The sequence below is a fragment of the Panthera tigris genome, chromosome A2 (genome assembly GCF_018350195.1).
Source record: "Panthera tigris isolate Pti1 chromosome A2, P.tigris_Pti1_mat1.1, whole genome shotgun sequence".
Lineage (NCBI taxonomy): Eukaryota > Metazoa > Chordata > Mammalia > Carnivora > Felidae > Panthera > Panthera tigris.
In genome coordinates, this window is record NC_056661.1 from 161,780,439 (window position 1) to 161,801,705 (window position 21,267).

The 21,267-nt window shown below is 59.5% G+C and overlaps 2 protein-coding genes across 2 annotated transcripts; both read right to left on the reverse strand.

Annotated features, from left to right (window-relative positions):
* Positions 1–1,767: 1,767 nt before the first annotated feature.
* On the reverse strand, positions 1,768–14,616 carry IQCA1L (IQ motif containing with AAA domain 1 like). Its single transcript, XM_042975531.1, has 19 exons — positions 14,516–14,616; positions 13,523–13,850; positions 12,707–12,826; positions 12,200–12,385; positions 10,942–11,013; positions 9,206–9,411; positions 8,592–8,676; positions 8,009–8,134; positions 7,790–7,865; positions 7,276–7,382; positions 6,403–6,486; positions 6,253–6,308; positions 5,139–5,221; positions 4,875–4,982; positions 4,090–4,289; positions 3,621–3,707; positions 3,154–3,331; positions 2,531–2,769; positions 1,768–1,974 (listed from the first exon to the last, which is right to left on the reverse strand). The coding sequence occupies exons 1-19, from the start codon at positions 14,524–14,526 to the stop codon at positions 1,873–1,875; spliced, it is 2,454 nt and encodes an 817-aa protein (XP_042831465.1). The 5' UTR covers positions 14,527–14,616; the 3' UTR covers positions 1,768–1,872.
* Positions 14,617–16,245: 1,629 nt separating this feature from the next.
* On the reverse strand, positions 16,246–18,566 carry LOC102969281 (histone H2B type 2-E1). The gene is made up of 2 exons (XM_042975561.1): positions 18,435–18,566; positions 16,246–16,482 (listed from the first exon to the last, which is right to left on the reverse strand). The coding sequence occupies exons 1-2, from the start codon at positions 18,564–18,566 to the stop codon at positions 16,246–16,248; spliced, it is 369 nt and encodes a 122-aa protein (XP_042831495.1).
* Positions 18,567–21,267: the final 2,701 nt, after the last annotated feature.

A 21,267-nucleotide genomic window follows, 5' to 3' on the forward strand; every position in this document is an offset into this window, starting at 1 on the left:
AGCCCCGCACACCCTTCCCCCCCAAACCAAAGAAAGAGTCCACGGTAGTGACACATGGCAGAGAGCGCCCTACTCCACGAGGCACTCCTTCTAGGGGCTCTCTAGAAGACAGACCTGGGGCGCCTGGGTGGCTCAGTCGGTTAAGCGTCTGACTTCGACTCAGGTCACGATCTTGCGTTTGTGAGTTCGAGCCCCGCGTCGGGCTCTGTGCTGACAGCTCGGAGCCTGGAGCCTGCTTCGGATTCTGTGTCTCCCTGTCTCTCTGCCCCTCCCCTGCTCATGCTCTGTCTCTCTCTGCCTCAAAAAAAAAATGAATAAAAACATTTAAAAAATTAAAAAAAAAAATAGAAGACAGACTTCCACCTGGAGGATAGAGGCTCGGTCCACAGGCAGCAACAGAAACTCCCAGTGTCCACCCTAGGTGCTGCCCCCCTCTGGCCACCCCAGGTCTGACCCTTCCATCTCCCTGGATGTCTCCTGGATCTCCCATGTCTGCCTGCCAAGGTTAGAGGGGCCTCAGTCGGCGGGTGAGAAGGAGGAAATGGGTCTCAGGATAATAAGACTACTTTCATTTGGAGAGATAAGAAGGAAACCAGGGAGAAAGAGAACTCGAAACCCATCCCCGGGCAGCGCACCGCGGGCCCGGGGCTTGCTCCTCGGGTCTCATCTCGTCTGGCTCTCATTGGCCTCCATGAGCGGCAGAATATACCTTGACTTTTATTCACACACTCTTTTTTTTTTTTTAATTTTTTTAATTTTTTAATTTTTGAGACAGAGAGAGACACAGCCTGAGCAGGGGAGGGGCAGAGAGAGAGAGAGAGGGAGACACAGACTCCGAAGCGGGCTCCAGGCTCTGAGCCGTCAGCACAGAGCCCGACGCGGGGCTTGAACCCACGAACCGCGAGATCATGACCCGACCCGAAGTTGGACGCTTAACCAACCGAGCCACCCAGGCGTGCCAAATTGACACGCTCTTTATGCTGCTTCCTCTGAGAGAGCCCGGGGCTCTCAGCCCTCAGTGCCCCCAACTCTTCCCTCCCCAGCAAGGGGGACCCACAGATGAACTTCCATCCAGGGGCGCGCGGCCCTGGGTCCCATCCTCTGGTCCCACCGGCCCCCTGAGGGACAGGCTCTGGGTCAGAGGAAGAGCGCGGGCAGGTGGGCAGGGGGTGTTTCAGAAAGATGTGGGGACCACACATTGTAGAGCCAGCGCCTACTACACCTTTTCTCCCTAGAACCTTCCTCCGCCCCACCCCACTGCTGCCTAAGAGTCCTCACCACCCCCGACACACTTTTGCAGAATAATCAAATCCTAGAGCACCGGGGACCTCGGAGGGTGGCTGGTCCAACCTCCCCTCACTTTACACGTAAGGAAACTGAGGCCCAGAGACCGGAGGGGGCCGTGTAAGATCACACAGAGACTTAGTACCGAGTGAGGCGAGGACCGGGGGCTGCCGACAGCCACACTTGGTTTTTTCTTTTTCCAGACTTAGTGGAGACCCCCCTTTCTCCTGGCTCTTTTTCTTTTCCTATTGTTCTCTCTTAACACCCCCCACCCCCAGGAGGAAGAGAGCTGGGGAGCCAGGACAGGAAATGACAGGAGATGAAGGCCTGGGTGGGGTCAGAGGACAAGGACCTGGGACACGAGCAGAGAAGGCTATGAGTGGGCGAGGACTGAGGGCCAGGAGGGGTGCGGCGTGAGGGGGAGCCTGGGCACAGGCAGGGGGCACAGAGCAGGGGCGGGAAGCATGGAATTGGACAGAGAGAGCTGCTCCCCAAGCCGTGTGGGCCTTTATGTCTCTGCCCCCAGCCCTCCACCTGCGGGCACCGCCCAGTCCCCCTTGCTAAGCCCGGGCGCCCTGGCCTCAGCCATCACTTCCTTTTCTTCTCCTTTGCCAGCTTGGCCTCCTCAGCATCCTGGTCCTTGCTGAGCTTTAGCCTCTTCTTGCCCAGTGGGGTCTTGAAGTACCAATCCTGGGTGGGAGGAAGAGGGGGAGGGTAAGTGCAGCGGATCCACCCCTGCTGACCTGCCTCCTGACCTTGCCCTTCCCTAGCCACAGACGTGTCCTCAGCAGCCTTTTCTCCTCTCTTCCCGAAGTCAGGCGTCCTGCTGGAGTCCTGGTTTCCCTTATTCACCCCCCCAACACTCCGGGCCACAGGGTCCGCCACTGCCGGGGCGAGCCCTCTGTCCTGTCCTCCCGCGGCCATCCTGCCACCCCGGGGGCACCGGTGGGCACTGACTGAGGTGGAGAAAGTGAGTGTCACCTGGTGCCAGGGCCAACCAAGGGCTCTTAACACACAGGTGGCACTTTCAGGCTCCTGCCCTTGAGGGAACCGGGTGAGCGGGTCCTGCCCATGTTTCCGTCCCTGAGATTTCTTGTTCCCTGCCCAGCTCAACTCCATGGGGGAGCAGAGGGAAGGATCTAAGGGGTGCTGTGGGCCTGGGGCTTCGGAGGGCTGACCCCTGGTTGTGCCGGCCCGAGACCCTCCCTCCTCCCCCTCCCTGCTCCCCCCACCCCTAAAACCTCACCTTCAGGGACTCCTCCTCTTCCCGGTACACCGGCTCCAGCTTCGCCAGATGCCCCAGGAACTCCGAGGCCACCAGGGGCCTCTTTGACAACTGTAGGACCCGCCGCTCGGTCAGCACTGATTGGACGGCTTGGTGGATGTGGCCGGGTGTGTACCCATCAGATACCGTGGCCAGGGCACTGATGTCCAGGCCCTGGGTCACGTGGACTCTGTGGGCCTCTATCATCTGCCTCCAGAGCACTGCAGACATTGGGGGAGGACACAGGGCAGGGAGAGGCAGTGAGTACCTCTGCCTATATTTGGAACCAGGCTTCTGGAGAGCAGCTCTCTGTTCATCGATGCCTCCCCTCCCAGGAACGTGAGAATCATCGTCTCCACTTAACACGAGGAAATGAGACGCTGAGGACTTAAGTGGCCGGCCCAGGACCTCGGAGCTGGGCCAGGGCCCGGGCCACTGGGCTGCTTGTCCAGCTGCCCTTCCAGAACATCTGGCCGTGGAGGCGAGGCCTCAGAACAGCTGTGGGGCTGGGAAGAAGGGCGAGGACGCTTTGGCGGGGGCGGGGGTGGGGGGTGGGGTGGGCCTGGATCCCTTGTCTGACCTGTCTCCACGTCACAGGACCTCACCGTAGCGAGAAGCATAATCGGGCCGCGGCACGAGGAGGATCCGTTCGTAGGTCCGGCACAGCCCCTGCATCTCCGCCAGCTGCGGCTGGTTGGTGGTCCCGATCAGCATCACACGGTCTCCCGGGTGCAGCAGTCGCAGGGCCTTGGCGAGATCCTTCTTTATTCGCTTCGGTTCCATCTGCTCGGGGTGAGAGGGCAGGGCGGGGGGTAAGGGGAGGGGGTTGAGACCTGGTGACTTCTAGGGGCTTCTGAGTTCTCTCAGAGGACACGCCCACGTTCAGCCTCACATGGGCCCCGGGAGGCGGCCAGGAGAGGCTCTCAGTCCTGCTTTAAGGATCAGGACAAGGCAGCGGGAGGACAGGGAACCTGTCCAAGGCCGCACGGTGAGCGAGGTCTGGCGCTGACGTGAACAAGCCCGGGACCGCCAGCCTTGCCCGTGGCTCACGCGGCCACCCGGCTCCCCGCACCTCCTTCTCTTCTTTTGGGACCTTCTTATAGAAGTTCTTCTCGGCATTCCCGATCCAGATAACAGAGGGCTGTAAGAGTTGAGCCACCTGGACAGGTCAGGGAGTAAAAACCTGACGTCAGATGTCCCTGGGCAAGGGTCACCTACCTCCCCATCTGGACCAAGAGGGGGTCGGGGCTGGCCTTGAGTCTCCAGCCCCCACTTCCCACGCACTGCCTGCCCCCCCCCCCCGCCACCGTCTCGGCCTGTTGCATTGTCCATCACAGCTCAGTGCGAACACAGCCCTCCCCCCCGCTGCCACCCCAGGGCTTCAGGTATCCGCAAGCTCCTAGCAGGGGGTGGGAGGGAAACCTCACCGGCTCCTGAAGCCACACCAAGTGGGCAGACGGGTGGCCTCCTAAGCATAAAGCCCACCCCGCCGTGTCGGCGCGGCCTGAGAACGAGAAACGCCCAAGTCGGGGGACCCAGACCTTAAAGACCATATGCACTATCATCTGCGCCCCGGTCTTGCCAGGATATTTGCCCTGCAGGTTGTCAGGTGACAGGTCAAACAGGTTGGCACCGGTTTCTGTGCACACGGCCTTGACCAACATCTTCTTCCCCGTGCCAGAGGGGCCCACCAGGAGGATGGATCGGATGAGGGGAGCCATGGAGTGTATATCTGGGGAGCCTGAAGGAGGAAACAGGGGCCAGAGGCTGGCGGTAGACCGGCAGGGGGGTGGGGGTGGAGCCGCTGGGTAAGGTGAGGCCAGAGGCCGCAGGCTGGGTGGGGTGAAGTTCAGATCCTGGCTGCATTGCCTTCCCCGGGTTTCTGAGCCCTTGGCGGCCTCGCTGAGAGAGGCAGCCGGGATGGCTGCCAATGGTCTGCGGGGTCAGGAGGGGGCCTTCTACCCCTGATGCCCACCCCCCCCACCTCGACACCCTTTCTGTTTTCTGTACCGTCTCTTCCTACTTCTGGATTACGAAGGGGTGGAACTAAGGGGCATGTGACCCACCACTTCAGAAGGATCCTGGTCTTCTGGGAACGGGACAGACTATGGGAAATCACTTGGGGTCGGCTAAGGGGCCGGAAAAGTGGTCTCCTCGGTAGGTCAAGGGCCCGCATGACCTCTGGGGTGGCCCCATCTGGGTGCGGCCTCCAGCATGGGTCCACGGCACGGGGGACATGCCCACCTCAGCCCCCCTAACCTGCACCCAGTCTCCCCCTCGAGCCACCTGCCAGCATTGGCTCTTCCCTCTCCGCAGGGCATCTCACCAAGCCGAAGGACCGCGTACAAGGCCACGTTCTGTCGTATGTCAAACAGGGAAGGCATAGGCAACTTGTTGGCCAAACTCAGAGTGGATCCAAGATAGAGGTAGTCCCCTGGGGGCGGGGCGGGGGGGACAGGCAGCCACCTGGTGAGTGCTGCCCACCGGGGCGTTGCCGAGAGCCACTTGTGGAGAAGGCTCGCTGCACAGGGTGGTAGCTGGCTGTGGGAAAGGCCGTGGCCCGGGAGGAGGCGCTGGGGAGGGGTCTCACCAATGTAGTCTTTCAAGGCCACAGTCTGACTCTTCCTTAGGAAGCCAGAGACCACAAGCTCTTCAAACAGAGAGTCCAGGGTCCTGCAGAGGACGGCACAGAGGGGCCCCCGAGGACAAAGGGAAGTGGAGACAGAGACGAGTGGGAGGTGCTACAGGCTCGAGGAGACAGGTGGCAGGGGCCTCGCGCCCCATAGCTGGCCTCAAAAATACCCACGGTGCCACTAGCCAGCCGACACACGAAGGAACAGCACCAACCCGCTGGCCCAGAAGGCAGCCGGCCCACAGCGGGTGCTCTGGGGGTTGAGTGGGGTGTGAGGAGGCCCAGGGCCCTCGGAGACACTCCCTCCGTCAGCCTGCTCACGGCCCAAAGTTCCATCACCCGAAACCCAGTGGTCTGGGCGACATATCACCGTCTTCCTAGAAACCACACTTAAGATGTACACACTCCCGGGGCGCCTGGGTGGCTCAGTCGGTTAAGCGGCCGACTTCAGCTCAGGTCACGATCTCGCGGTCCGTGGGTTCGAGCCCCGCGTCGGGCTCTGGGCTGACGGCTCAGAGCCTGGAGCCTGCTTCCGATTCTGTGTCTCCCTCTCTCTGTGACCCTCCCCCGTTCATGCTCTGTCTCTCTCTGTCTCAAAAATAATAAACGTTAAAAAAAAAATTAAATTAAATTAAAAAAAGATGTACACACTCCCGTAGGCACTAGGGCGGCTGACATCAATGTACCTGAGACTCATTTCACCCAAGACGTGAGTAGACAGGGGCCACTGACAAGGTGGAGGCCGGGGGCAGGTGGCTTTGGCAGGGACACAGTTGACTATGGCAAAGGTGGGAGGGAGGGCCGGGGAGGAGGGAGCGCCGAGAACACTCTTCCACTCACACCTGCCTCTGCACCATCCTGTTCAAAGCACTTTCTCGTGCTTCTACTTGATCCTCACGGCTCTCCCGTGAGTTTGGCAGGGCAGGTACTTGGTTGGGGAGGACAGGGAGCCAGAGAGGTTAAGTGGCTTTCTCTAGGTCCCACAGCAACAGAACCAGGCCCGGAAGTCAGACCTGTCCTGCACCGGGGCTTCCCCCGCCCCCCCCCCCCCACCACAGTAAGGGTCTGCTACCTGTTTGGGGTCAGATCTTTTTCCTTCTTCTTCCCAGTTTTCTTCCCCGTCTTTTTCTGGTTGGAAACAAGCACACAGGCGATTGTCCTCTGTTCCTTGCCTCCCCCGCCGTGTGCATGTCCTCGTCCCGGCCTTAGCCCTCGGTCTTGCCTTCGGAGCCTTCAAGGCTCTCTCCTCCTCCCTGTCCACAGCCAGGCGCAGGTTCTTCAACTCTTGACGCATCAACTCATCCACCTGGGCGACAGCAGGGAGTGGGGGGGTGGGGGGGGGGTGGGCAGCGAGGGGCTGCAGAGGACGGGTGGGAGGGCCGCACCGAGACAGGGGCGGAGAGGAGGAGAGCTGCCTCAGAGAAGAACGAGACTGGCCCCTGGAAGTCAGCTCGGGTGGCCACCCACAACCTTCCTACACACTCTTCTGGAACCTTCAGGCCTTGCGTCCCTCCCCCTGTCCCTGCCCCTGCCCCTGTCCCTGTCCCCGTACCGGTCCACACCCAATCCTAACCCACATCCTGCTTACACGGGAGCCTTGCTCTCCGATGGGGAGAAGCTCCAGGATGCAGTCAACTGGCTTTCAGTTCAAGCCCCAGACCCGCCCTTTAAAGTCTGTGTGACTTGAGCGGTTGCCTGTTTCCCGACGTCAGGAAAATCATGGCGCCTACCTCAGGGGTGTCAGAAAGATCACAGTGTCCACATGGCAGGAACCCTTTAAGGGCTGATGGGCATGCCGGTGGGCGAGACCCCAGCTCAGAGCCCCTGCCATTCCCCCTCCCACCCCAGTCTGCATCTGCACCCCAGGGAGAGAGGGGCTGGAGAGACACGGAGTCACAGAGGACGGTAGGACCGAGAGGGACCAAGGTGGAGCTGGAAGGATACAGAAAAGGCAGCGCACAGAGGTTGCTACAGAAGAGGGGCAGGGGCAGGCTGGAGGACGGAGGGGGGCTGAGGGGAAGCGCATGAAGCATCCGGGGGCCCCGGTGGGGACACAGAGGAGGCCTGCAGGGAGGCCCCGAGCCCGCCCGCTCACCTGTATCCGGATCTCCTGCTCCACTTCCTTCCTCTTCTCCACCCGGAGCATCTCGGGGTCAAAACTCTGATTGGGGTGTACGCTCTCGTGCCGGCTCCTCCAGACAGCTGACCGTGGAGAGACGGACAGAGGAATGACGTTCAGAGTCCCGGGGCACGCACGCGCTCCGGCACGCATGCGCGCATCGGCTCGCGCGTTCGCGCTCGCGCGCACTTGGCCAGGAACCTGCCCCCGGCTGGGACCTCCGTCCTCACGGGGCTGTCTGGCACCTGCTGCTACCCGGACCACAGAGGCCTGATCCCAAGGCCTCAGGATTCGGATCCAAAGTCATAAGGCATCGCCCACACCCCACACTTCTGTCCGCCTTCGGCATTCTCCCCTCGGCCTACGCCATTGCACCCCACACTGCCGCCTCATGGCCCACACTGCGTATGTCCACTTTCCCCAGGACCTAGGGTCACCCCAAGGCCCTGACAAGGCCTAGACACTCCTCCGCAGCCCCTTCCCCTCTTACTTATATACTCCTCGTGTGCGGCATTAATCACAGGTATAAATTTGGATGGTGAGACTTTCAGTATTGCGTCTGCTTCCTAGAATAGAAACATCATTTTATCTTGACCCCCCCCCCCAAGATCTCTGGCCCTTATTCCCCTCAGACCAGCTTCTCACCAGGAGCTCCCTCAGACTCCCTTCCCCCTGCCCACTTGGTCCACACCTCCGGGAGGTGTCTTACCCCCTTCCTGGTCTTTGTTTCCTTCCCTTTCTTCTTCTTCTCTTTTTTCTCCTTTTCTTTTTCCTTGTTTTTCTCTTGGTCCTTTTTTTTGCTCTCCTGGACCTGCGCCTCCAGTTCCATTTTCAGCTGTGATCAGTGACGGAAGAGGTTTCAGAGAAGACCAAGGGATTCGACGGGAGCAAAAGATTCTGGGCCGGAGACGGGGGTAGACGAGGGTCACGGGTGGGGGGCAGAGAGCTGAGAGTCCAGAGATCTCACTGGGGTCCAGGAAAAAAGGGGCACCAGGTGAACAGGTGCTCTGATCCGAGCTGCCGCTCTTTCCTGGCCCATGGAGGCCGGGAGCCACAAAAGTCTCAGCAGACATGTTTTCTCTCCCTGGCCAAAGATGCCTTCTCCAGACACAGGCACCCGCTCCCCACCACGCAGTCTTGCTGGCTACCTATATTTCCTCCAGCCACGTCTGCCCTCACTGAGGCTGACCTTTCCCCCCGCCCCACCGCCATCCTCAGTTTTCACTCAGGAGGCTCTATAACTTCAGACCCCCGCTACCACAAAAAGTCTCCCGTCCCCACTTATAGGGTACCTGTTCTGGAGTCTTGTCTGCAAAGATCAGGTAGGAGCCACCTAAAGACTCATCTGGATAATCAGGGAATCGACCCGTAAGGGCACTAAGTGAACATAAAATGGTCAGAGAGATGGACAGGTGGGTGGATGGACAGAGGGATGGGTGGGTGGATAGATGGATGGAGAGATGGGTGGATGGACAGTGGATGGGTGGGTGGATGGATGGATGGACGGACAGTGGGTGGGTGAGTAGAAGAGTGGGTGAATGGACGGGTAGTTAAACAGAGGGAACGATGAGGAAAGAAAAAGGACTAGGGGGATAGAGAACAAGAGGGAAGGAACAGAGAGGTACAGATTAGAAAGGAGAGGTTCCTCAGGGGGCTTCCATGGTTGCTTTCCCCATATGGTTTTGGCATTTTCTCTTTCATCGGGGGAAATGAGAAGCCATGTGTAGAGATGGTCTTGTAGCTTGGGGGCCCCAGGTTGAAGTCAGGTGTGTACTCAGTGAGTGAGAGGGATGGGAGCGAGGAGAAAAGGGATCCGCCTGGACTAGAGCACAGAGCAGCTGTGGGGACGCTGTGCGGGGCAGGGAAAGAGGGATTGGTTGGGTCAGCTGAGGCTGGGGACACTGACCGGCACTCAATAAACCACTGTCGGATTTGGTCCTTCAGTTTCTCCTTTATGTCAGGTCCCTCTGTCTCTCTGAGAGAATCATGAGTCTTCACCATCGCCAGCTGGAGCTTCTCCTCCTTCTCTATCTGGCAGAGCCTCCGGACATCGTCCCTGAGGCCAGCTTGGAACATGATACCCAAGCTTTCCACCTTGTTAGGCGAAGGGAGCTGGCGAAGAGGAGAAGAGGCCCAGGGTGTCAGGAGTGGGAGGGGGGGGGGCGGGCCCAGCCCCTGGCCTCAGGCACACACACCTGCCCCCCTCGCTCCCCAGCACACCCGCACACGTGAGGCCTTGCATACACGCCCACACGGAACAACGGGCAGGCCTGCAGCAGGAGAAATTGTGTTTAGAGCCAAAACTCGCCTGTGTAAATTACTCTGATAATGAGTTCGCTAGATGCATCTGGGCCGGCCCCCTGCCCGCTCCCCCCCCCCAGCACACCCTCCCCTGTGAGCCTCCGGCCCCAGCCCCCACCCACACCCCCGCCCCAGCGGCCCGTGTTGGCAGCCGCTCTCGCAGCCACTTTCCCGCCTCATTGGCTCCCAAATGTATTTTAAATATCACTCTGCGCAGAGACAATTACTGAAAACGCTGAGCTCACACTGTTGATGGGCCCGGGCGGCCAGGCTCATTCCTCACCCACCACCATGCCATGCCCCCCACCTCCCCCCAAGGCCTGACCCTGGCCTCCCCTCTGCCCGCTCTTGCCTCCCGGGGGCCCTGCTCTCCAAACCCCCAAGTCTGACCTCCACTCCCCTGCGGTGCCCTCTGGACCCTCCCTCCTTCTGAAGACCCCAAGCCTCCGGGAAGAGCCACCCCAGGCTTTGTCTCTGATCCCTTTGGGGCCCCGGCCCCTCCCCAACTCCCTTTATCAGGAGGCCTTCACAGCCTCTGCACATTGCAAAGCCCACTCTCAGGAAGCCTCACCCCCACCAGGGCCTTCCTTTCCTAAGTCAGCAGAGACTAGCCCGATGTAAAATCCATCAGAGAGCAGAGGCCTCTCAAGGAGTGGGGCCTGCTCACCCTGCCTGTCCACACACGCTGGGGGCTGACCCTGTAAGCACCCACACTGCCCCACCGGGCACACCCTTTCCCATGTACACGGGTAACACTCAGCTCTAGTCCCTGCATAGCAGAGGAGAAGCCAGTCCGGGCCCCCGCAGAACAAGTGGGGGAGACTGTGGCCCGAAACACTGTGCTGTGAAAGGGATGTGGCCTCCGTCCCACCTTGGCCCTCACGGTTCTCCCAGAGGCTGCAAGAGCCTGGGGCGGGGAGGGAGGCGATGCTCCCACTAGCCTTGTGGCCTCCTCCCTCTGCTGGGGCCGCTCACGACACCTCTCCTTCCAGCCAGGGGCACGAACGCGAGGTCCAGGATGCTCTGTGCTTCTATCGCTCACCCCACCCCACATTTGAGACCCTTCCACGGGTTTTGGAGAGGGAAAGGTGGCAAGGGATCCGGCTCGCTGGTGGCTTTCTGTTCCTTTGGCCTCTTTCGCGAGCCCTGAAGGATCCCTTAACCAGGGTCCGCAAGGCCTAAACCCCTCCGCCCATGCCAACCACAGTCCTGAGTGGAGGGAGGTGTGTGGGCGGTGAGGGTCTATGCAGGGCTGCACTCTGACAAAAAATAAGGGAGGGAACCCCACGCACCGGCCCACCTCGTGCTCTGGCCTGTGGCTGTGGCGAGGGGGGCACTTACCATGCCGATGAACTCCATCTCAGTTTGCCGGTCCTGCTGAGTGCGTTTCCTCTGCAGGTAACCCTTCCACACCTGGGGGGACACAGGGGCCCAGACACTCCCACGCTGCATTTCTGCAGGGACGAGGCTCGTGCCATCAGCCTCCAGGGGGAAGCACCAGCCACTCCCAAGGAAAAGTCTGGTTGGGGAGTTTGGGGGTAGGAGGTGGGTGAGGACTGCTGGGGAGGACACCTCCCAGGGCAGCCCGCAGGCAAGCAGGGGCTGCCCAGAACATGGTGGGGCTGGTGTGCACCCACACAGTCCAGCCCCAAGCTTTTGCTTCCCCGGGGCCGTGAGGAATTCCCTCCTTCTCAGTCCTGCCTTCTAATCTGCCGTATCTCTTGACACGGACCTCAAAGGCCACCTTCTCCGGGAAGCACCCCCCCGCTCTACCTCTCTGGATTCCCACAGCATTTGGAATACCTACTTGATTCCCCCCCAGGCACATAGACATCAGCGCTGTAAGGACTGTGGAGCTCCCCTGATTAATTACTACATGTTTGACACAAAGAAACTGAGGCTAGAGACAGGATGTGGCCTCTCTCGGGTCCAAGAGCCCATGAGGGCCGAGCTGAGACAGGACCAGGTTTCCTGACTCCTTGCCCAGGGCTCTTCTCCCAGGCCTCCAGCTGCTTGCTCACAGAGCCGAGGATAGCCCAGTACTTGGGGGGGGGGGCGCACTGGGCAGGGGGGAGACAGCCTGTGCTTCACTTACTATGGATCCTTCTCCCCTAATTTTTTTTTAATGTTTATTTATTTTTGAAGGAGAGAGAGAGAGAGAGTGTGAGTGGGGGAAGGGCAGAGAGAGAGAGGGAGACACAGAATCCGAAGCAGGCTCCGGGCTCTGAGCTGTCAGCACAGAGCCGGAGGCGGGGCTCGAGCCCACAAACCACGAGATCATGACCTGAGCCGAAATTGGATGGATGCCCAACCGACTGAGCCACCCAGGCGCCCCCTTCTCCCCTAATTTTAACGATCCTTCTGTTTCTGGGGCTTTTATGATATCCCACTATGAGTCCTTTGGGGGACAGAGGTGTAGAATAAATAATAAACAAACAAGATACACACTTATTGACTGATTAGGTCCCTAGTTTTAGGATCTAGCCGCGGGGCAACAGAATCCAAGCTCCTGCACCTCTGCCCTCGGTTGGTGAGCCAGGCAGTCTTCCTGGAAGAGGGGACTCTACCCGGACCTTCCTCCTGGGTGCTGGGGGATTACCTTCTGAATGGTGACAGCTGCTTGGTCCTGACTGAACTTGTGCCAACCTTCCTCTCGAATCTTCCGATCCCGCTCCTCCTCTTTCCGAATTTCTCGCATGAAGATGGCTCGGAGCCGGCCTTGCCTGGCCCGCTCAGCCCTTTGCAGAAGGATTATGGCCTCGGTCCGGCGCAGTTCTGGAAAACGCTGGCCAGAACATAGGCAAAGGCTCAGGGGGAGATGAGAGAGGGCTTGTATTCAGGCTGGCAGCTGGGAGACTGTTCGCCAAAGGGCATGCTGGGGACGTGATCCTCCCAGGGCACGTAAGTGCCCCAGTCCTGTCCTCTCTCTTGGTGTGAGAAGGTTTCAAGGAGCACAAGAGCGTCCTTGAAGCAGGCCAGGGATTACCCAAAGAGCGCTCGGAGGCGGCTACAGGGCAGGGGACCTCCTCTCTGTGTCTGGAGGACGGCATCTCTCTCCTGGGAGCGGGGTATGAGGGGAATCTGGGAGGGTGTCTCCCTGATTTACCTCGCTGGAGGTCACTGGCTCCATTCTCGACAGGATCTCTGCCAGCATCAGCTCCCGCTCCTTCAGAATGCTGGACTGCTCCAGCAGGAAGTATCTGGGGATTGGAACCTCCAGGTCTGCCTTTGGGGCGATAGCGGGGGAAGGAGGGTCAGGAATCAAAACCCAGGCCATCTGGCTGATCGGTCCCACTTTCAGCTGCTTATGCCGACCCTGGTGATGCTCTCCTTCATCCTAGAGCCCTGGGGTGGGAGATTTATGGGTCATGGGCAGATCCCCCCCGGAAGGTGATGCCTCTATCCCCCTGCTCCACGGTGTAACCAGAGCTGAGTTCTGGAGGGTCACGATAGGTGCTGGGTAGTGGTTCCAATTCTGGCCGTGCGTCAGAATCACCTGAGGGGCTTGTTCAAAGGCTCAAGCCGATCAGTGGGTTTGAGCTGTGGTCGGAGATTCTGCATTTCTAACAAACGCCTAGGTGATGCCGCCGTGGCTGCTCCCGAGGACCACACTTGGAGAAGCAAGCCGGCAGGGGATTCTCTTCGCCGATCCCCTGTGGCTGGTGGGTATTCCCGGCCTGACTCCTCTAGCCAGCCCCTAGCTACTTAGTAGCGCGCACGCCCTCTCGCTGAAACCCTTCTCCCGATCAAACCCCAACCCGCTGATCTGCCCCACCCTCCTTCCGGGGCAGGGGTCCCAACCCCAGGGCCGTTCCGCGGCCGGTCGCGCTCCGGCCCCGCCCCGCCCCCTCCTGCCCCAGGTGGGGGAGGCGGGGCTGGGCGTCGCCGGAGGCGGGCGCTGGAGTGGGCGTGGCCCGCGCACCGTGGTGAACTTCAGGTCGTGCAGCACGCGGTCCAGGCGGTGGTATTCGCTCAGGTCCGCGCGCACCAGGTCGTCCTTGAGCTCCAGCACGCGGCCGGCCACGCTGTCCAGCAGGCGCCGCAGCAGCCGCCGCTTCTGCGGCTGCACCATCTGGTCATGGAGGGTGTCGAACCGGCGCAGCAGCCCCAGGTAGTGCAGGTAGAGCGACGAGAGCCTGTACTGGAACGACTGCCGTTCCCGGTCCGGCACCGGCTGGAGCAGGGGCTGCTCTTGGTCCAGCAGCTCCTGCAGGGCCACGTGGGAGGTGTCCCAGAGGCGTTGGTACGCTCTGGAGAGGAGGGGAGAGGAGGCAGCAGGCGTGGGGCGATCTGAGCCGTGGGAGAGTAGGGACAGTGGGGGAGGGGGGAGGGGGAGGGGCGCTGCTGTGCCTTGTGAGGAGTGCGAACTCGGGTTCCAGAGGTTAAGGTCACCCATGGGGCCAAGGTGGAGTTCGGCGAAGGGAGGAGTCGTCGGGGGCAGTGGGGTGGTGATTACAGAGAACTCATGCCCAGGCTTAGAGAAAGGTGTGAGATTGGGATCACCGGGAGGGAGTCCGCTGGGGGATAAGCAAGGAGCTCCCAGTAAGGAAGGGGCCTCTGGGAGTCTGCAGTGGGTCCCTCCGGGGAGAGGGTGCGACCCCGCCGAGGCTGCAAGGGTCTAGAATGGTGGGTGGGAAGTGGGGGAGAGGGATGAATGTGGAGAAGGTCTCTTCCCCTGATCCTGGAATAAGTAAACTAGTCCGAGGAAAGGCTGAAGAGGGGAAGCTGACCACAGGCCGGAGCAGCCAGGGTTGCTGTGTGAATGCCCCGGGGGCCCGGCCAGGGCTGGCCCAGCACAGAAAGCCCCTCTCCCCAGCATCCTCCCGGCCCACCTGCCCCAGCCTGACGGGACCAGGCGAGGCCCTTCGTTCTTTGCTTTCGAAAAGCCCTGGGTGCTCCACTCCTCCTCACTCACCCCTCAGACATGGTGCCCACTTCTCACACCGCCCTTGGTGAGCTGCTCATGCCATCCACACAACCGGTGGCTCCACCTTGGCTCCACCCCACCCCGAAGGCCGGAACAGCCCGGTTTTAAGAGTTCTGTCCCATTGTCCCAGGGTTCTAAGGCTGTGAGGGGAGGGGACAGCAGGTGCAGGACTGGGGACACTTAGGATGTTCTCGTCGCAAGCCTTGGGAGGCTCGAGCAGGGCGTGGGGTCAGCTGTGGCTACTTGTGAGACTCAAATAAAAGGGTGGTCACGATTTCAAGTCACCCCGTGAGCTGTGAGGCTCTGGCGTTCATTTTTCCAGCCGTACTTCTCAGCTGGAGGAAGCCTGTGTGCCTGAACCCAGAGCCAGTGGTTCGTGTGAACTATGCCAGTGGAAAGATCGACATTAGAAGGAGTAGGTGAGACCCGGTGGTCTTTGGGGGCTCACTTTGAGCCATCTGCGGGTCACCCCGTCGCCGTTACGGGCTCAGGAGGCCATTATTCGGAAAGTACAAACAGAGTCAGCTGGGGGTGACTTTTTTGGTTCAGGGTTAAGTAGGGACTTACGAATAAATACACGAGGCCCAGGGCCAAGGAAAGGGGGAGAAAGGCGACAGCAGCAAAGAGGATCTAGGGACGAGGAGTTGTGGGGCTTTAATGTACACGCAAGTTACCCGAGATCTTGTCGAAAATTCCACGGTCTGAGTTGGGTCTCTGAGTCACAGGTTAGCAAGGTACGGAACACGGTGGGAATGGGGGACAGCGAAGGCTCGGGGGCCAGATGCCCTGGGCTCCGCCCGTTTCTAGCTGTGGGACTAAGACGTGGGTGATGGGTTCTCTTCTCATGGCATCTGCACGTTAGGCTGCAACTCTGTATGAGAAAACGTGTGTGAAGAATGTAGACCTGTGCCCCAACGTCAGCCCTTCTTACATGGCTGTTCGGTACGTGAAGTTGAAGGTGACAACCTGTATCTATCCAGTTGCAAAGGGGCGACAAAGGATTTTGGAATTGCTCGCTAAATGCAACCCCTCGAGCCCCAGGCCCTCCACACAGCTTGGGAGAGGATTGGTGGGTCGCATGCCCACAAGGTAGAGCAGAGGCCAAACGAAAAAAAGCAAGCGTGGCCGAACGTTCGTTGGTGAATCTCAGCGAAGGACATACAAGGGGCCCTTGTACTTTCTCGCAATCCTTCGGCATGTTTGAGATTTTTCGACGTAAAATTTGGGAAGAAAAGAGGAGCCCCAGATACTCCTACCAATTTGTTCTGAAAACACGAGGGGAAAATAAAAACATCCTATAGGTCCCGGCAGGTTATGGAGATGCCTTCCGTTTTATATCCAGGATTTGAAAAGTAGGCTTGTTCCAGTTTTTAGTCGTGAGAGGTGACAATGCCCTTGCCCCACATCACACCTCCCCTTTTCAAAAAATTTTTTAAATTTTTTTTTAACGTTTATTTATTTTTGAGACAGAGAGAGACAGAGCATGAACAGGGGAGGGGCAGAGAGAGAGGGAGACACAGAATCGGAAGCAGGCTCCGGGCTCTGAGCCGTCAGCCCAGAGCCCGACGCGGGGCTCGAACTCACGGACCGTGAGATCAGGACCTGAGCCGAAGTCGGACGCTTCACCGACCGAGCCACCCGGGCGCCCCACACCTCCCCTTTTCAAATGACCACAGTGTGCGGGAGCAGTTCACCCTTTATTAACGTTAGGTCCTGGGTCACTTGGAGCTGGTGTACTTGGTGACCGCCTTGGTGCCCTCGGACACGGCGTGCTTGGCCAGCTCCCCGGGCAGCAGCAGGCGCACGGCCGTCTGGACTTCCCGGGAGGTCAGTGTGGTTCGGCCCGAGTACTGGGCCAGCCGGGCAGCCTCGCCAGCCAGCCGTTCAAACACATCGTTCACAAACGAATTCATGATGCTCATGGCCTTGGAAGAGATGCCAATGTCAGGGTGCACCTGGGGAAGCAGCAAGACCGTTCTGTTAGCGAGGAGGCTCCGCCCGACCCCGCCAGCCCCAGCCCCGAGTTCGGGACTGCAGGAAGCTGGAGGCAGGACCGCGAGGCTGCCTCACCAGCCTCTTGCCAGAGGCCAAGCCCGGGAGGTAGGGATTTGGTTTTTTACTACCACATCCGAGTGAAAAGTTTTTCCCACCGGTAGGACGTAACGCGATTAAGGTCCTCGTATGAGCACATGGGAGCATCAGTCTTTGACAAATGGGATCAGTTACACAGCATTTTGCTTTTCTCATTTAATGCGTTCGCATAGTGTTACTCCTCGAGGTGACGTTCCCAGGGGTGAGACAGACCGCCGCCGGGCCCAAGGGTTTACGCGCCTCACTTGGCGGACTGTCACCACATTACATTCCAGAGGACGCACTCATGTGACGCAGCCTCAGCACCAGACTAGGAGTTAGGACACCAGGGTTCTGCGGCCGGACGGTGAATCACCGGAGGACCTCAGATTAAGGCACTCTCCTCTGGGCCTCAGTTTCCCCCTCTGTCACACCAGCTTTTGAGCTAGATGATCTCCAGTCAAACCGGCGGTAGGGGCCCGATAACAACCCTGACGTGTGACCAGGCAGACAGCAAGTGTTTCCCTGGGAGGTGGGAGAGAAGAGACGAGCGGCGACGTCCATCAAGCCGATGGTGGACACGGAAGAGGAACGCAGGCTCTCGCCGCCGCCACTGGTTGCCACGGACCACGGGATCAGAGCCTAAACCCCTTGTGTCGTCATCACATCGTTTTCCCCTTGGGGCTGAGGGGCGTAACAGTTAAGTTTCACAGGAGCGAGGGTAACTCACTCGGCAGCTCTCCTTCGCGCGTGCAATCCAGGGCCAACACTTGTTTCTGAGCCCCAAGGTCGGCTGAGCCGCAGGGCTCCCGGACGCTCCCAGCCCCACTTCCTTCAGGGTGCCAGAGTCTGTCCTCCGCTGCCGCCCCTTTGGCCAGCCCACGCCAGTGTTGGTCCCACCCCCCACCCGGCCCCACAAAAGCATTCCCAGAGACCCGGGGCGTCAGGTCACCGAAACTGCTAACGGGATCTAGATTCTAGGACCTGCTCGGACAAAGCAGTGAGACTCGGGCGGGTCGGGGAGGCTCAGGGCAGGCAAGACCGCTGTGCTGCCTGCTCCTGGCCCCGCTGAGTGGGCCAGAGGCTTCGAGACCAGGGTGCCTCGTGTCCTAGACACACTGTTGTTGGGTGCCCACTGATGCCCCCCAAATACCCGTCAGTGTGCAAATGCCAGGAGTGGGTGCTTCTCCTGGGTGCTCTGGTAGGCCGCGTGAACAGACAGCATTCGGAGCACCTGGGGGTTAAGAGGCGCGACCGGCGGAAGTACGCGAGGGGCCTGCTCAGGGCCGGGGGGCCTGGCTGCTGCTGCTGTCAGGTCATGGGGCTCAGTCAGTGCTTTGCGCCTTTACGGACCTTAGTTCCTCATCTGTACAGTAGGCCGGTCCCTCAGCCCCTCGGTGACCGAGTGCTGTGGGGCTGGAAGGCCTTGCCCGAGACCTCAGCTCGCACACACCGCTCCCTGCTCCCGGCCACCACCGACTAGCGCCTCTGGTTTGTACCATGATGCGTCCGGCACGTGATCGTCCTTCAGCTCCACACTTTCGTACGGTCTTGCCTTTTACTTACGTCCCTCCTGACGCTCCGCAGAAGCGTTTGGTCCGTCCAGAGCCCCGTAAGCTTCCGGATTGTGGCGGCGTGCTTTAAGTGTCTCTGGCACATCACAGGTGCACGACAGATACTGGGAGGCTGTGGGGACCTCCGAGATCGAGTGCGGCCACTTCACAAGGGGCACGGTGTGCCTGAGGCCCCTCCCCTCAGTGCCAGGGGGAAACGGAGTACGACTCCGTCCGGTCGTACTCTGCACACACACGCGCGCGTGCGAGCTCCCCACTCTCACCTGCTTTAGCACCTTGTAGATGTACATCGAGTAGGTCTCCTTGCGCCGGCTGCGCTTTTTGGACTTCTTGTCGCCAGAACTACGGCCCCTCCGGCCCCCCGACGGCTGCTGCTGTCCATGCTCTGCGCTCATCCTCCTGCCCTTCCTAACAGCCGCCTCCTGCTCCTTGGGGGACTTTTATGGGGTCAGCTGCCCACCAGGTGGGGCTGGGGGCCAGCACCTGGGGTGGAGGGGGTGGGCGGGGAGGAGCTTGGCCCATCCCGATCCAGAACATGCTCTGGGTTAATCTTGAAGGAGACTGATAGCTCCCGGCTCTCCCCCAAGTGATTTCCTGTCTCTGAATAAGAAGCCCTCCCACCCCCCACCGTCTCCTCCCCCACCTGATCATCTCCCAGTGTATTACACACTTGTTAAGAGTTCACACACCACCAGACCACGCCGTGAGATCACTCTGCAACCACTGTGCTCAGCTGACTCGAAATGCAGGGGAGTGTCAGGAGGAACACAGGGCACCCCACCACCCCGCTGCCCCCAGAGCCCTGCAATACGGCCAAAGAGGCCAGAGTGACTCGCATGAAACAGAGAAGGGAAGGACTAAAGAGGGGGTGTAGGGACAGAGCTCAGAAAAGAAAAACGAGTGAGGGCCGTAGGAGCCGAAGGGCTGCACGGAAGGAGTGGGGATTTGAAGCTGGTCTTGTAGGGTGGGCACAGTTTAAGTGGGGAGAACTGGTCCCCGGAAAGACAAAGCAGGGTGGAATCAATGCGTGCTGAGTACAGTGAGGCTTGGAAGGAAGGCAGAAATGGAGCAGAACCCGAGCCCGGACCAGATGTGGGCAGCAGGGAACCACAGGCTGGGAGGGCCCGGCAGGGAGCGGGTGGGGTGGACTGGAGGAGCCAGAGCCGAGAAACGCTGTCTGCTCTCCATAAAGCAGGTGATGTGGGCTCCCTGTGGAGGTTTGCTGCAAAGGGAGGAAAAAGGCGGCTGTTAAACGGAGGAGTTCTCGCTTTGCCCCTGTGTGTGAACAGTGTTTCAGGTTCTTAAGAGAACTTGTGATTACAGAAACCTGGTGCGACATGAGAACCACAGGCCGGGAGGGAAAGAGGGTTTTCCCAATCAAGAGGAGGTGGGGCAGAGCAGCAAAGACGAGCATCACCTGTCAGCGGGCGAGAGAGCAAGCCTGAGCGGCGCCCACCTCCCCAACCTCACCTCTTCACCTACCTCCCAACATCCGGCTGCCTCTTGCACGCTAAGGTTTAAGAGGACCGGAGGGCAATTCATAATCCGCAACAAAGCACTACTTTTAGGCCTTGGTAGAGAGATCGTATACGGTGGGCTTTTTAAGCATCCTCCAAGTTTTTGAAACTTTGGCTTGCTTTTTTGGGGGGGGAGCGGGGGAGAGACAACCTGTAGCCTGTTTCGATTCCTCCACTTCTGAAGCCTCAGCACCTCAAGGCTACGGTGGAGACCAAGGGATTTCAAGGGGAGTTCCTGCCAACATACCCGGGCGCTCCCTTGGCCGAAGAAGCGGAAGCTCTCACCTCCGTTCCCCTCATTCCAGCAGCTCATTCTTGAGGCCATCCTCCCCGCTACCCAAGTCTCTGGACACTCAGGGCAGACAGACTTAGGCTATTTTGCTCCAGGTCCCACGAGAGGCACGAAGCCACAAAGCCAGGCTCAGGGCTGGAGGGCAGAGGAGGAGTCCTAGCCTCACCCCGGCCTCGGCCGTCCAGGGCTCAGCGGCAGCTTCTCACGTCACGTTCACTCTTACTGTCCCTTTTCCCCGGGGACGCTCTTGGACTTCAGGGCCACCTGAGGTCCTATTCACCTTTCGAGTACCAATCCTGCCTTTCCGGACTCACAAGAACTTCCCTCCCTTCCGAACCCTTCTGTGTTTCTCAACAAGTCACAACTGAGCCTCTGATTTATGCCCGGTCTCGTTCGCTAGTCATCATTGGCTTCCCATTAGATCGTGAGCTCCTTGGGGGTTTGGACACCACCTGGGACTTTGTTTTGGGTGGACAGTCTCAGGTGTACTGTAATGAGCACTGAAAAGTCACGGCTGTGTATGTTTCCCCACGGGGCCGGCCGCTGAGGCCTCAGAGGTGATGAAGCCACACCAGTAATAAGGGGCACTGGTGTCCCTGGTGAACAAGGGCTGCGGATGCTTGTCAAGTTCAGACAGACCACGCAGAGCTCTGGGTTGGAAGTAAATTAGATCATGCTAACAAAAATTAAGGCTGAGAATAGGCAAAATAACAAAACTTCCTCATCCCACCCAGGAACGGTGGCTCACAAACCCGTGTGAGATGCAGACTCCCGTTTCATCTCTCTCACCCACCAGATGGCATCAGTAGGGCAGCGCCCGGGGATCTGCAGTTTAACAAGCACCCCCACCCCCACCCCTGCTGCCCCAAGTGCTGTGGTAGAGGCTGCAGCAGGGGAGCCTCCGACCACCCTGAAAAACACATTCCAGGAGAGTGGTTCTCAAAGTTCGGCCCCCAGACAAGCAGCATCAACAGCTCCTGGAAGCATGTTGGAAATGTTTTACTTCCTGGTCTCACCCCGGACCTACTGAATCAGAAACCCTGAGGCAAGACCCGGTGACCTGTGATACCAAATGAGTCTTCCAGGTGGTTCTGATGTGTGTGTTGTGAGGCAATGGCCTAAGAAAAGGCAGAATTTCAATCAAAGGAAGGAGAGAGTTACTCCAGCCCTGCTTGCGTCCATTCCGCCAATTTCCACCCAAGCTCCTGCTGAGGGGATGTGAGTATTGGCGCTGAGGGGAAGAGGGAAGCGAAGGGCCCAGAGACCAGAAAAGGAAGGTAGGGACCA

Bases quoted from the DNA above. Each gene is read 5' to 3' on its own strand.
- IQCA1L (XM_042975531.1), bottom strand. The intron at 7,866-8,008 runs GTAAGACACCTC...TTTCTATTCTAG, and splicing joins AAACAAAGACCAGGAAGGGG to GAAGCAGACGCAATACTGAA. The intron at 6,487-7,275 runs GTGAGCGGGCGG...GCTGTCGCCCAG, and splicing joins AGCAGGAGATCCGGATACAG to GTGGATGAGTTGATGCGTCA.
- LOC102969281 (XM_042975561.1), bottom strand. From the start codon at position 18,566: ATGAGCGCAGAGCATGGACAGCAGCAGCCGTCGGGGGGCCGGAGGGGC. The intron at 16,483-18,434 runs GTGAGAGTGGGG...CTGCTTCCCCAG, and splicing joins TCTACAAGGTGCTAAAGCAG to GTGCACCCTGACATTGGCAT.